General features: G+C 41.1%; 1 protein-coding gene across 1 annotated transcript; it reads left to right on the top strand.

Annotated features, from left to right (window-relative positions):
- The first annotated feature begins 13 nt into the window (after positions 1–13).
- On the top strand, positions 14–14,861 carry LOC129182401 (ADP-ribosylation factor-binding protein GGA1-like). Its single transcript, XM_054778479.1, has 17 exons — positions 14–100; positions 578–662; positions 824–899; positions 967–1,065; positions 3,153–3,276; positions 3,726–3,826; positions 4,004–4,084; positions 5,537–5,674; positions 5,760–5,841; positions 5,938–6,048; positions 7,059–7,205; positions 7,391–7,434; positions 8,897–9,072; positions 9,819–10,066; positions 10,157–10,326; positions 10,406–10,516; positions 12,427–14,861. The coding sequence occupies exons 1-17, from the start codon at positions 55–57 to the stop codon at positions 12,535–12,537; spliced, it is 1,950 nt and encodes a 649-aa protein (XP_054634454.1). The 5' UTR covers positions 14–54; the 3' UTR covers positions 12,538–14,861.
- Positions 14,862–14,872: the final 11 nt, after the last annotated feature.

Genomic DNA, 14,872 nt, shown 5'->3' with positions numbered 1-14,872 from the left:
CGCGATAGTTCAAAAGCACGCGAGATTTGACCTCTTGTTTGGAATTCCCAAAAGATGGCGACGGCGCCTCTAGCTGAGGAGAGCCTACAGTCGCGTATCAGTAAGTCGTTATAAGACAATCAATTATTTAATGTTAAACATAACTAGTGACATATAAAGCATATAGTTTTATTTTATAGCATTCTTTCAGGGAATTCTTTTTTAGCTAATCAAGAAGGCGAATCATCAAAAAGTGCGTTCGGAGACCTAATACAGACTCACAGAAGCATTGTTTGCAAGCATTTTACATTACTTTGTAATTTCCATTTACCGAAATGGAAACCTTGGAAAGGCGATTTTAATTCAACGTTGTCTCTTTCCTCAAGGCCAGTTGAATGGATGCAAATCTGTGTGTCACGACCATAATGTACTGTCACATTCTGCATACTTTGACAAGCTGGTTTGGAAAATGGCAAACTATCAAGCAGAATCAAAGGAATTAGAAACCATTACAGCAGCGTCAGAGTTGCAGTTTTAACTTAGAGGTGAACAAGAAGGTGTGTATGGCTTAATGTAAATGTCTTTGTTTTTTTTGCAGACAAGGCCACCAATCCTCTGAATAAGGAGACTGATTGGGATAATATCAAGGTTTTTTGTGATCAACTCAACAATGAACCAGAAGGGTGAATATGTTAACTAGTCACAGTGGTGTGATACAAAGTTATTTCAAGTTATTAGAGTTTCTGATCTACCTCTTAACATAATGATTCAACAATTTTGGACTCAAATACATAACATCACGCAATTATATAAATAATTTTTGTATTTACATCTCACCTCTCAGGCCCCAACTTGCTACCAGACTTCTGGCCCACAAAATCCAGTCTCCTCAGGAATGGGAGGCCATGCAAGCACTTCTGGTAAGACCTGGCCTTTCCGTATTAACTTGATCTAATTCTCCTATTTTAACACATATTGTACTAACAGGTTTTGGAAACCTGTATGAAGAACTGTGGGAAGCGGTTTCACAGCGAAGTGGGAAAGTTCCGCTTTCTCAACGAGCTCATAAAGGTGGTCTCACCCAAGGTAACAATTGCTCCAGTTGATAACTTGATGATTGACTGTATTAATAAAAATCTAAATAGGAAAGTGGCGTACCCAACACTGGCCTGGATTGCATATTCATTTCATATGAGTTCAGGTCAGATGTTGACATAGCTCATAAAGTACACCAAAATAAAATGCAAAGAGAGGAATTTTCCTGGGAATCATTTGTGATTGATGATTTTTTTTTTAAACCAATGATCGTGTCACGAAGCTGTTGCTGTGCATTAGGTATCACTAGCAAGTTTAGCTAGGCTGGCCAAACAAGTTAGCATTTCAGGAGACGCATCAACAAAACTCAAAACAAATGAACATTTCAGATAACACATTAGTAAAAGACTAAACAAATTACAATTACACAAACCGGAGAGGGAATCTAGCAAATCCCAGATTGACAGGAATGGAGGCCAATAACGGTTATGTGAATGAAATGTTTAGCTCTAAACTTGTGAATGTGCATTGTGTGTTGAATAAAGACATGAAATAGTCAGAAACCAAGACAATCTTCTGCATCAGACATAATAAATGTAGTAGATGAAAATAGCGCTTCCAACTTGTCTACCTGCGTTCTTACAGTACACCAAGTCAGTCTGCCTGAATATACAGTATACAGTGGTATGAGAAAGTGTTTGCTCCCTTACTGATTTAATTTTTTGCATGTTTGTCACACTTAAATGTTTCAGATCATCAAACAAATTTAAATATTAGTCAATGACAACACAACTGAACAAAAAAATGCAGTTTTTAAATGAAACTTTTCATTATTAAGGCAGAAAAAAAATGCAAACCTACTTGGCCCTGTGTGGAAAAAGTGATCCGCCCCCCAAGTTAAAACATATCTTAACTGAGGTCTATCAGTGTGGAAAAGGTTATAAAGCCACTATCCATGAACGACGAAAACATGGAACAGTGGTGAACCTTCCCAGGAGTGGCCGGCCAACCAAAATGACCCCAAGAGCGCCTCGCTTGCCTCAGTTAAGGTCAGTGTTCATGACTCCACCATAAGAAAGACACTGAGCAAAAACGGCCTGCATGGCAGAGTTCCAAGACCAAAATCACTGCTGAACAAAAATAACATTAAGGCTTGTCTCAGTTTTGCCAGAAAACATGTTGATGACCCCCAGAAAATACTCTGTGGTCTGATGAGACAAAAGTTTAACTTTTTGCAAGGTGTGTAAATCTGGCGTAAAAGTAACGCCGCATTTAAAAAAAAGAACATCATACCAACAGTAAAACATGATGGTGGTAGTGTGATGGTCTGGGGCTCTTTTACTGCTTCAGGACCTGTAAGACTTGCTGTGATAAATAGAAGCAGGAATTCTGCTGTCTACCAAAAAATCCTGAAGGAGAATGTCCATCCATCTGTTGGTGACCTCAAGCTGAAACCAACTTGGGTTCTGCAGCAGGACAATGATCCAAAACACACCAGCAAGTCCACCTCTGAATGGCTGAAGACTTTGGAGTGGCCTAGTCAAAGTCGTGACCTGAATCCTATTGAGATGCTGTGGCATGACCTTAAAAAGGCGCTGGGGCCATGTAGCTTTGTTTTTTTTTCTCCCTTAACAATAAAGTTTCATTTGAAAACTGCATTTTGTGTTCAGTTGTGTTGTCTATTTCAATTTGTTTGATGATCTGAAACATTAAGTGAGGCAAACATGCAAAAAAAAAAAAGAAATCAGGAAGGGAGCAAACACTTTTTCACACTACTGTATTTGTGTCACTTCGTTGTTACTCCATTGGGTGTCGCGTATGAACATTAATTTGTTGGAAACGACGCAATCCAGACCCTTAATTAACTGGTATCGCTTTGCCTTGGAATATTTGTTTTAAAAAGGTGAAGATGAGTTCCCTCGTAGTGTAGTGGTTAATGACAAGAGCATGGAAGGTGTAGCTTTATTTTGTGTCACGGGTTAGATACAGTAGAATATGGCTTTTGCACTTCCTGGCCACCGACAAAATGGAAGGGGAATGTACCAAATCCCCTCACTGGATTGATGGAAACATGATCATTTCCTGATATAACAAACAAGTGTATAACTTTTGGCTTTTTGGAAAACATTTTTTTGTAGTATTTAGGAAGTCGTGCTCCAGAGCCAGTGAAGACAAAGGTTCAAGAAATGATGTTTAGCTGGACAGTGACACTCCCAGATGAGACCAAGATCGCTGATGCATACCAGATGTTGAAGAAACAAGGTGAGTCTACTCAGCCATACGGTGAGAAGCAACAAGTTGAAGTTGTTTTCCTGCCAGGATACGAAACCTATTCTCAAAGTAGGGGAAGATGCCAGATACAGATCCCTGTACTTCATGCTTTCATATCAGTTCTCCTTTTTGGTAATGGTGCACCACAAGCATGAGACCAGTGTTCCCTGTGTTGCTAATTTGAAGCCTGTCACCTCAACAACAAATATCTTCTGCTATGAAGTGTAAATAACCATCTCTATTATAATCTGTAACATCTGGTAACAGCTCTGTTTATACACAATTTCAAGTCTAGATGGTTGCAGTGTAAAATATGTTGAAGATTTCCTCTGAAACGGGGTGAGTGTCGATGGAGGGTCAGAAGCATTTGTGCAGGAGCTCTGCTAATGGCAAATGTTTATTGAACTCCTAGGTTGACATACGTCCTTGTTCTCTTCCAGGTATTGTCAAGCAGGATCCCATTCTTCCTGATGACAAAATCCTTCCACTCCCTCCACCTAGAACCAAAAGTGCCATCTTTGAGGATGAAGAGAAGTCTAAGGTATGCAGCATGAAGAATAAGAGCAAGTGTATCGTTGTCAACTTGTCAAGTGATGTATGAACGTGTTTAACCTCCCAGGAACTTATGACGTTTGACTTCAGGGAACAGTTTCTAGGGACCAACAGTTTACAAAGCTGCCTTCCTCTTTGCCTCCGCTGTCCTATCCTGTTTTTGTAGATGTTGTCTCGCTTATTGAATAGCTGTCACCCTGAAGATCTCAGAGCTGCAAACCAGCTCATTAAGGAAATGGTCCAGGAGGTGAGTCATTGTTGCTTTGTTGTTGTTGTTGCTTTGTACCTCACGTATGTGTATCTACTTGGGATGTCCCGATCCGATCTCCAGGATCGGGATCGGCTGCATTTTTAAGATCGGATAGTATCGGCTTCCGACATGAGATCGAGCCGATCCGGTTGCCGTATAACGTTTGTAACTCTGGGCCACACTCCGACATGGTCGGTGGGGTAATGCGCCTCAAAGCTGGTTGCCACTCGACTCCTGCCAGCCACAAGAAGAAGAAAACACTCAGTCGTGGTGGAATCTCATCAATAACACTATAAACATATCGAAACGGCGGCGAAAAACTTTGGGAACTCCTCTGTTACGGAGCATGGATGGCAGCTAGCAGGGTTAGCTTAGTTTAGCAGAGTGTGGGGCAACGTGTTATGTTTTACCGCTTTAATGTAAGGACCATTTTACAATGCCCACTGACGACATGCAGGTTCTGAGTAAAAAAAGACGAGAGGCACGTTTTATTTTTGCACCTAGCTCGTATCAACCGTCAAGTGCCATTCTCAGCACACACAACACACATCGGGCCTTCAAAATAGCAGCGCTCTTTGTCACATTTGTCTAATTTTGTCAACAAAATAGGGTGTCATAAAAATATCTTACATTAATAACGCGATTTAAATGAGATCTGTGACTGCATCTTCCTTAATCACAAGCGCGTGCTTGTTTGTTGAAGATTTTGTATTAATATGTGCTGAGGCTGACATCCCACTAGAAAAGTTAGCCAAGCTACACCCATTTCTCTATTACAGGACAAACAGGATGTATTGCATCAATAAATGTAAGGATTTTTGCATATAATTAACAGACATTTTATTCACTAACCCAAAATAGCGAACACTCTATGCTGGTAAAATAAGTGGAAAAGGAAAAAAATGGAATTCTAAAAAATTCAAACGGAATTTGGGAAAAATTTATTCTGATTTCATAGGGCCCTCAGAGAGTTTTTAGAACTAAATCACATCAGAAATTGATCAATAACCAGAATCAAATGATTAGTCCTGCCCTAAAAGTATTTTGCGTGGCCATTTTTTACAATTGTATCTTTTATTGGATGGACTTTTATTGGAGTAATGACCTGACTCACAGAGGTTTGTTACAGAAGCCAACCAATATTGTTGGTCATGCCGTGTAATACAAAAGTGCATTCAGCAGTACTTTGCTTGCCTTATTTTTAATGCTTTGAAGAGCCGTTTTCATAACCATATTCAATTCCACAAATTCATGTTTGCAACAAAAGCTTATTATTGTTAAATAAATAAATAAATACATAAGGATAAGGATTGGATCGGCAAGACTATAAAAAAAAAAAAAAAGCGCATCAGATCAGTAGCCAGAAAATGTGGACATCCCGAGTAGCTCCAGTTTTGAACAGGGGGTTCGTGATAATGCTCTGATACAGATGCTCCTTTTTTCTTGTAGGACCAGAAGCGTGTAGAGAAGGTTTCGAAGCGGGTGAACGCCATCCAGGAGGTAGAAGAGAGTGTGAGCCTGCTGAGCCAACTGCTGGAGGGCTACAGCAAGGAAGGCAGCGCACAGAGCAACCAGGATCTCACTAAGGTTGGGAAAGCTCAGCACACAGGCCTCGGCTCCAAATGTGTGAGGAACGTGCTTTGTTTGTTAAACACCTGTCTTGTCTGAAAAGGATCTTTACCAGCGTTGTGAAAAAATGAGACCCACACTATTCCGGTTAGCCAGTGATACAGAGGACAACGATGAAGCTTTAGGTAAGAGAACTGGCATGGCAAGGTTCTCACCGTGAAGCACAAAGGCTACAGATTTAGATGGATGATGTAAAAACAAATAAATATGTGTGCTTCCAGCGTCTATCTTACAGGCCAATGACAGCTTGACACAGGTGATTAACCTCTACAGGGAGCTGGTGATGGGTGAAAAGATGACAAGTGAATGTATAAACACACCCTCACAACCAGGTACCTTTCTTCAACTCACCATTTCCAGAATTGGCAGATCCTTCAAGTTTTCAGCTAGACCAGGGGTGTCCAAAGTGCGGCCTGTGGCTGTGATTTAATCGGCCCGCCGCACAGTCTAAAAATGTAATTTAACGAGGAAAGTTAAAAAAAACAACGTCAGCAGCAAAAATGGAAAAATCAATCAAAAGTCAAAATATTGAGTTGTAATCTAGCAAAAACAAAAGTCATAATTTCTCAAGAATAAAGTAACAGTATGAGGAAAAATGTCATTTTAGTAGCATGAAATATTACAGAAAAATGTTTGGGTTTTTTTTAAAGTGAAAAACAAGAAATAAAGTTGCAATTTTTGGAATCTTGGGTTGGCGCAAAATGTATAACATGGGGATAAAGTCAAAATATCAGGAGAAAAGAAGTTAAAATGTTTGGAAAACTATACAAAAAAAATCAACAGCAGAAATTAGACCAGAATAAAGTCAAAATATTAAGAGGAAAAAATAGTTTTCTAATTTGAAAAATTGCAATTTTATGAGAATAAACTTAAAATGAGGAAAAATATCATTTTGATAACAATGTTGAAATAAAGAAAAAATACATTATTGTTTTAAAAGATATCAAGTTAGAATTACGAGAAGAAAATTTACAAGAGGAAAGCTGAAATGAAATAGTTGGAAAATTTAAAAAATCAGCAGAAATGGAAAAAACAGCTGTAATTTTACGGGAATAAAGTCCAAATATCGGTCATAATCGAATGAAGAACAGGAGTCGCAATTTTACAAGAATAAACTCGTATTATTGTGGGAAAAAAGGTCATTTTTAGTAGCATTTCACCCATATTACAGCTATATTACAAATTGCAGTTGTTTCTTGAGTTACATATACTGTAGCTTCCTTAAGAAATATCAAAGTGGCCCTTGCATCCTTTCATTTTTCAGTATGTGGCCCTCGCTGGAAAAAGTTTGGACACCCCTGGTCTATACAGCTCTTGATTTGCACATGGTTTCTATTTAAAGCAGGCAGCAGTAGCTCAGCCCTGTTAGAACTGGCAGAACTGAGTGCACCAGCCAACGCAGCACCATTCAACCCCAAACCCTCCAACTTAGAGATCCTGAGTAAGAACATAGGCATCAGCCTCCTGGACGATGAGCTCATGTCACTGGGTAAGCACGAAAGCCTCATCTAGCTTGTAAATAACAAGCTAGACTACTGTCTTAATGGGTTGAGTCAGCAGGTTTGTCGTGTCTTAGCCCTGCGGTTAACTCGTTGGCTGCAACCCAGGATGTTGAGTCACACCATCAAGCTACAACGCAAGCCTGATTAACCCTCTTTGTTCCTGATCTCCTAGGACTGAATGCTACAGAATCCTGTGAGCCTCAGAGCACGTTACAGGTAACGCATATCCACGTAGCAGCCAGTATTTGTATTTCTTAATGAAGACGACATCTCAACTACAAGGAAAGGAAAAGACACACCTCAACAACAATTGACAATAACTCTACAACGTGTAAAAAGTCAACGCCCTGCGGGCCAAATGCCGGATGCTCGGAAATCCCATAGAACATACACTCAAAACGTGATTTCAACTCAAATGGCGTGGTGTCTTTTGAACGCTACCCGTCATCGCTCATAATAATATGGTTTAAGTGCGATTCAAATGTTGTGCCGCTATCAAACTGTCCATCCATCCTTCTATTTTCCATGCCGCTTATCTATCTTTTAGCTTGAGTTCACTTTTTTTCCATTTGAATACATCCAAATATATACTGTATAATTCTGTACTGTCTTTTATCTTTATTGAAAAAAATACAGTAAAAAAGGGCATATTTCACACACAGTTGCAAATGATGATTAATCATATTAACTCATTTGAAAATGGATTAATCAGGTTAAAAATTAAAGAGGCCTAATATTTATTCAAAATATTGCTTTACCCATTATCTAATGTCCCCAATACATTTTTTATGTATTGTTATTTCTTTAACATTTTTAAGAACATGATGACAACAAAATATTCATATTTTCTTACTTTTATTACATTTTAATCTTACTTTATCCCTGTTTTAACATTTTTATTTCTCCCTTTTCCTGAACACGACACAAACCTTCCATCTTTTCGCATAGGAAGCCAACAAGATTTGAATGTAAAAATGTAAGCGGAATAAGTATTGTAAGCGTCGACATGTAGTAGACATGGAGAAGGGGTAGAATTACCCAAGCTCTGCTTCTTCCTACTCCTTTTCGGACATGTTGAGTGGTTCAAATGTAACCATGTGATGTTCCTTAATGTAACTTGTTATGCGCATCTGAAACAAATAAACATACCGTACCTTACCAATATTTCCTTGGCAGTTGGGGCAACGCATTCCTACAGGAGTACTGACTACCTCCTCTGTCTGCATGAAAACATCAGTTGAACAGCTTTGTACTGGAGAAAGTCATTTGCTGCCACAAAAATGGCAAGAAAAAAGGGAATGAAGAATGGAAGAGAGGCAGATCATCTTAACATTTAAAAATGTAGCTTTTGCCTCCAGAGAAATTGGAGTGTTTGAAAACCTTTGCCGGTGGTGTCCTCCCGCTCCCGGGGCTCCAGACTGTCACGTGCATGCCAAAGCAGCAGGTGGTGCTATAACCTTTAATCGTAAAGCCATTTTAGCCAATGAGAAGCTTGAAGAAGGTTCTTTCTGCGAAAGCCACAATAACCTTACTGGTAAATCCATGACAAGGGGAATCATAGTGAACCCATTTATGACTGTTTATAAATAGAAGTGTAATTCAGTGTAAATTCAAGCTTGGCTACAGTGAAACTCTCGCTGAAACAAACTGTGTACCTGTGTTGGTTTCATTCCCTCAGTCTTCTGCTGCCCCAGAATTCCCCTCTCCAACAGTCCCAACTACGGCGTTGCGTCCAGCTGTAGCCCAGACTCCACAGGTTGTAGCAGTGGCACCCAAAGTCATGGATGAGCTGGACCTGCTGGGGAAGACATTGTTACAGCAGTCCCTCCCTCCAGAGAACCAGCAGGTCAAATGGTGAGATGGGATTAGTGGAGTACATTCTTCATTGTACTGACTTTTAGATTTACTCAGCTATTATATAAGTGTAGTGCTTGGAGACAAGGAGGACATCATTAATAATCTTATTCATCATTTGGACAAAGTCATATCAGTCAAGGGTTGAACGTTCCGTCTTAATTTCACCAATTCTATGCTTACAACTTTGGGAGAACAGTTTGGGGAAGACCCTTCTGTTCCAGGATGTGCCTTCCAGTGCACAACGCAAGGTCCATTAAGGCATATTTGGATGACTTTGGTGTGAAGAGCTTGAGAGCCCTGAACTCAAACCCATCAAAGGCCTTTGAGATGAAGTGGAACGGAGATTGACAGCAAGCAGGCGCTCTCCCAAGCCCAGCGTCTGTGCCCTCTGACCTCACAAATCTGAATGAACTATTCAGTAAAGAAAATGTCATGAGATTAGAATTTAGCCATTGATTAGCCACACCGCTGAATCAGCCGCAGGGTTCAAAGTTTAAGAAAAAAGTAGTGGCTTATACACGTGAATTCATAGTATTTGCAAACCACATGGATTTTGTTTGTGAATCGTTGGCCGTTTGTTTGTGTGTTTGTGAGGTTTTGGCATGATTTTAACTCCATACCCATGGATTGGGAATCTCCGCAGGTGGTCAATACGAGAATTACGCTGGTACCATAAGCGGATGTTGATACAGTACGAGAATGGATTGGCCCCATCCCTAATTGTGATTACTGCCCTGTTGCAGGAGTAAACTCCAGCCTCATTCTCGGGTGACCTTACGAGAGCTCCAGTCCAAGTCCAACTGCAACTCTGGGCCTGCTCCACCGTCAACACCAACACCATCGGCTCCTGTGCCCTCATCCAACGTGGCTGTGCATGACCAGGCTGACAATCCTACATCTGTTGGCGACAAAAGCTTGTCGCTTGCGTCTGGCTCCTGCAACAACATCTCCCTAGCTGACGTTACAATGCCTCTGGAATTAATCCAGCCAAGTAAGCCGAAGCTGCTACACCCAGCATGCGTTCAAAGATCCACATAAGCTTGTGTTTGCATTGTCTGTTTTGTTGATGGATATGTTTTAGGCAGCTTGCTGCCAGTGACTGTATTTGACAAACACAGCCTCCGCATTTTGTTCACGTACGCCCGTGACTGTCCGCCGTCACGGCCGGACGTTCTGGTGGTGATCATTTCCATGCTGTCCTCCGCGCCAATTCCTGTCACCAAAATTCGCTTTCAAGCCGCTGTGCCCAAGGTAGGTTCATGCTGTGTGCTTGTAACAAAGAAGGGAGCTGCATAATGCATAACGTGAGTCACGTGTCTGTGTTGGCCAGGTAATGAAAGTGAAGCTGCAGCCGCCATCTAGTACTGAACTCCCAGCATTTAATCCCGTCCTTCCTCCGGCTGCAATCACACAGATTCTACTACTGGCTAACCCTCACAAGGTTTGCTTCTCTGATGTATCCTAGTGGATTTGAAAGGGTCCCTAGCCTACATTTCCCACTTTTCAGACTTATTCTGTGTCTGTTTGATGTGGAAGAGTCATCTCATAAGGTTGGGGTGTTTTTAACTTAACCCTGATTTCATTTTTATGCCACTCCAAAAAAATGGCAGCCAGAAAATGTTTTTTTTTTTTTTTGAGTAGGACTTGTTTGTCGAAACTGGAATAAGGCAGCAATGGAAAGAATTGTTGTTCTCTGGAGCTTAAGACCTACCTCATGGGCACTGCTACTTCTCACCACCTGGCGGACAGATGTTTAGTGAGCAAAGCACAGAGTGACACGTGATTCTCAGATATTCATCCAATTACATCCACTGTCCAATTCTTCCACTGTTTGCTGATAACTATTAGCATGAAGCAGACCCTCCCCCCTGACCAATTGCAACAGAGTAGGTGTGGTCATGGGAGGAGGTTGCTGAGTGTTTCGGCCAAGGGGAGATGAATGCAGATTTACCATGTATCCAACTTTATTTACAGTGGTGTGAAAATGGGTTTGTTCCCTTCCTGATTTCTTATTTTTTTGCATGTTTGTCACACTTAAATGTTTCAGATCGTCAAACAAATTTAAATATCAGTCAGTGACAACACAACTGAACACAAACTCCAGTTTAGAATGAAGCTTTTTATTATTAAGGGAGGGGAAAAAAATCCAAATTTGCGTGGCCTTGTGTGAAAAAGTGATTGCAGCCCCTGTTGAAACATAACTTAATTGAGATCTATCAGTGTGGAGAAGGTTATAAAGCCATTTCTAAAGCTTTGGGACTCCAGCGGACCACAGTGAGAGCCATTATCCACAAATGGCCAAAACATGGAACAGTGGTGAACCTTCCCAAACAAAATGACCCCACAAGTGTGGCAACGGCTCATCCACGAGGTTACAAAAGACCCCACAACACCACCCAAAGAACTGCAGGCCGCACTTGCCTCAGTTAAGGTCAGTGTTCATGACTCCACCATAAGAAAGACACTGGGCAAAAACGGCCTGCATGGCAGAGTTCCAAGACCAAAACCACTGCCGAACAAAAGAACATGAAAGCTCATCTCAATGTTGTCAGAAAACATCTTGATGATCCACAACACATTTGGGAAAATACTCTGTGGTCTGACGAGACAAAAGTTGAACTTTTTGGAAGGTGTGTGTCCCCATACATCTGGCCTAAAAGTAATGCCACATTTCAGAAAAAGAACATCAAACCAACAGTAAAATATGGTGGTGGTAGTGTGACGGGCTGGATCGGTTTTGTTGCTTCAGGACCTGGAAGAACCATGAATTTTGTTGTCTACCAAAAAATCCTGATGGAGAATGTCTGGCCATTTGTTGGTGACCTCAAGATGAAACCAACCTGGGTTCTGCAGCAGGACAATGATCCAAAACACACCAGCAAGTCCACCTTTGAATGACTGAAGACTTTGGAGTGGCCTAGTCAAAGTCCTGACCTGAATCCTACTGAGATGCTGTGGCATGACCTTAAAAAGGCGCCTCATGCTGCAAAACCCTCCAATGTGGCTGAATGACAACAATTCTGCAAAATTCCTCCCCAGCGCTGTAAGAGACTCATTGCAAGTTGATTGCAGTTGTTGCTGCTAAGGGCGGACCAACCAGTTATTAGGTTTAGGGGGCAATCACTTTTTCACACAGAACCATGTAGCTTTGGATTTTTTACTCCCTTAATAAGTTTCATTAAAACTGCATTTTGTGTTCAGTTGTGTTCATTGACTAAAATTTAAAAATGTTTGAGATCTGAAACTTTTAAGTGTGACAATCCTGCAAAAGAAGAAGAAATCGGGAAGGGGCAAACACTTTTGAGCATGTCATCAAAGGTGAAGTAAAGACTCGTGTTTCTCACGTTTCAGGAAAAAGTACGTTTGCGTTACAAGCTAACCTTCAACCTGGGGGACAACTCTCACGATGAATCGGGCGACGTGGACCAGTTCCCCCCTCCAACCACCTGGGGCAATCTTTAGCGAGAAGGATTTCCAATGTCATCCACCGCTTCCTTGGAATTTGGGTTGAAGATGTGCCACATGACCGGTTCAGGCAAAAGTACTTCTTTGTTAAAGAGACCAGTCGTGTTGGGTGGAAACGTTTCTACCTGGTGCCTTCCTGTCTTTCACGTTTTTTTGTCTCTTCCATTTAAATTAATTCCTTTTAAATGAGCCAACCTTGAAATACCGGCGATCACGTTACGTTAAGAGTGCCTGTTGTTCTTTCCACGAAAGCATGCGGCAATGGCAGCTCCACCTTTTGGCATCGATGACACGTCATGAGTGTTGTGATCACACGGAAAGTGGGGCAGTTTGGCCTTTATGAAGCAACTCACGCATTTGAATGAACCGCAGCTAAATGGAAGTCGTATACACACGCTGGACAAGACCTAGAGCTATATCCAAATTTTGTCTTGATAAGATGATCATGCTTGTTGATTGGCTGTTAGAAAGGTGGACATTTCACAATGTTGTCATGATTGTGGTGATGTAGAACCCCATCATGCTTCACTTTCAAATGCATTCACCCTCTACGTTGCTGAGTATAGTAATTTACAATACAGTGGATCATCACACAGCGACTGAGCATTCCCGCAGATTTTTGGTCTGAAGCTTATTTTCTCCCAAAATAGTCTGTTTCTGCAGAAAACATATCTTGTTCACAATAAGTTGGGAATAATTTATAGATGACATCTTCATGCCCGACTGGTAATGTTTTTTCGTGAAGCATCGAGATTTTGCACGTTGTTTGGCGGTCCTTGAACGCACCGTACTTGTGAGACGCAAAGGTTTGGCTAGGAAAGCACCAGCTTCAAAAGCTGCAAAACTGGCAGCGCCGTGTTCATCATCTTACGTTATCGTTCATGAGCGGTGAGTACCGATATGTTTTATACTTGAAATGCATTTAAGAAGCGTGAGGCACATTTAGGGCTGAAACCCGCATTGTGACCCGAGTGAACAATGGCAATGGGTGATGGAGCTGAATCTACAGTAATGTAGTAATTGCAACAGTCACTTTGATTGCAAATATTCATCCAAAATTGCAGAACATCAATGTCTGGAGGGGGCATCAATAGTTTAACTATTCGCTGGTGGTCTTTGAACCATCTACTGTATTAGAAGACAATATTTCCATTTTGAAACCAATGCAAACTACAACCTAATCGTGTTGCTGGTCCAGTGTTCCCTCGCTCTATCGCGGTTCACCTTTCACGGACTCTCTTTGTCGCGGATTTTTTTTAGTGCAATCATAATTTTTTTGTTTTGTTTTTTTGTTTTGTGTCTCTCTCGCTCTCGTCCCTCTCTCGTCTGTGTGCACCGCCCATTGGCTTCTGCGTCCTGATTGACAATGGTCTACAGCCAATCAATTGCACCCAAAAGGCAGAGGAGGATGCTAACTAACCATCGCACAAAAGGTTGGCCTTCTGGACGTGCTGAAGGAATGTAGAAGTTACGCCGCTGTAGGGCGCCATTGCGGAATAAATGAATGTTCACTTCGAGGAGGACTGCAGCAGTTTGTTTTAACAAGCACACAACAACGCCACAGTACAGCGGAACGGCGCCAGGACAAAAAGGCACGGTCACATGAGTGAAATAATGTGAGTCACTTAATTTCTTGTGTCCAACCTTGTAGGTTGATCATTAAAATTCAAGCGAAGGTTTTTACTTTTTTGAGAGTGTTTAAACATGAAATGTGAGAAAATGTTAATGCCTGTCTGAGAAAAGTATATAAAGTGTGTGTATGGTGAGGGGGTTTACAGCCTTAAAACATAAGAATTGTAAAATAAAGTTGGCTAATCAGCGAATTTCACTTATTCCAGGCTATTTTGGGAACCTATCCCCCGCGATAAACGAGGGAACACTGGATAGTGAACAACAGCTGTGATTTCCCGACCTAAAGAAGACATTCTTAACGTTTTGCAACATATTTACATTAGATTTCACTCGGGATCAATAGAATGATATCACATGCACTTATTTGATTTTTGCACGAGACGCGCCCTTTGCCAGATTCTTGTCTTTGCTTGTTTGCTGCCTTTCTTCATTGTTTGACCCAAAGAGGGACACCACAAAGTCCTAAGTTGACATCTGATCAGTGAATCTACCACACGTGCCTGGGATGAAGGTCATTCTTTTCCTTTGTGCATACGTTTATGTACTGTAAATCTCTTGTAATGATTGTGCATCAAATGGTACATGAGAATAATTTACAGCATGGGTCAACAGCCACTGAGATTACACAGATATTAAAATAAAGACAAATATTGGTGGCGGACTGGATTGATTTTTGATTCTTAACTGTTAGTATTGAAGA

The sequence above is a fragment of the Dunckerocampus dactyliophorus genome, chromosome 6 (assembly GCF_027744805.1).
Source record: "Dunckerocampus dactyliophorus isolate RoL2022-P2 chromosome 6, RoL_Ddac_1.1, whole genome shotgun sequence".
In the NCBI taxonomy this organism is placed as follows: domain Eukaryota; kingdom Metazoa; phylum Chordata; class Actinopteri; order Syngnathiformes; family Syngnathidae; genus Dunckerocampus; species Dunckerocampus dactyliophorus.
Note: the sequence above shows the minus strand (reverse complement) of the source record. Positions and strands in the feature narration are given on the sequence as shown.

Excerpts from the sequence above, each read along its gene's own strand:
- LOC129182401 (XM_054778479.1), top strand. The coding sequence starts at position 55 with ATGGCGACGGCGCCTCTAGCTGAGGAGAGCCTACAGTCGCGTATCA. Across the intron at positions 4,085-5,536 it reads TTAAGGAAATGGTCCAGGAG|GACCAGAAGCGTGTAGAGAA; the intron begins GTGAGTCATTGT and ends TTTTTCTTGTAG. Across the intron at positions 10,327-10,405 it reads TTCAAGCCGCTGTGCCCAAG|GTAATGAAAGTGAAGCTGCA; the intron begins GTAGGTTCATGC and ends TGTGTTGGCCAG.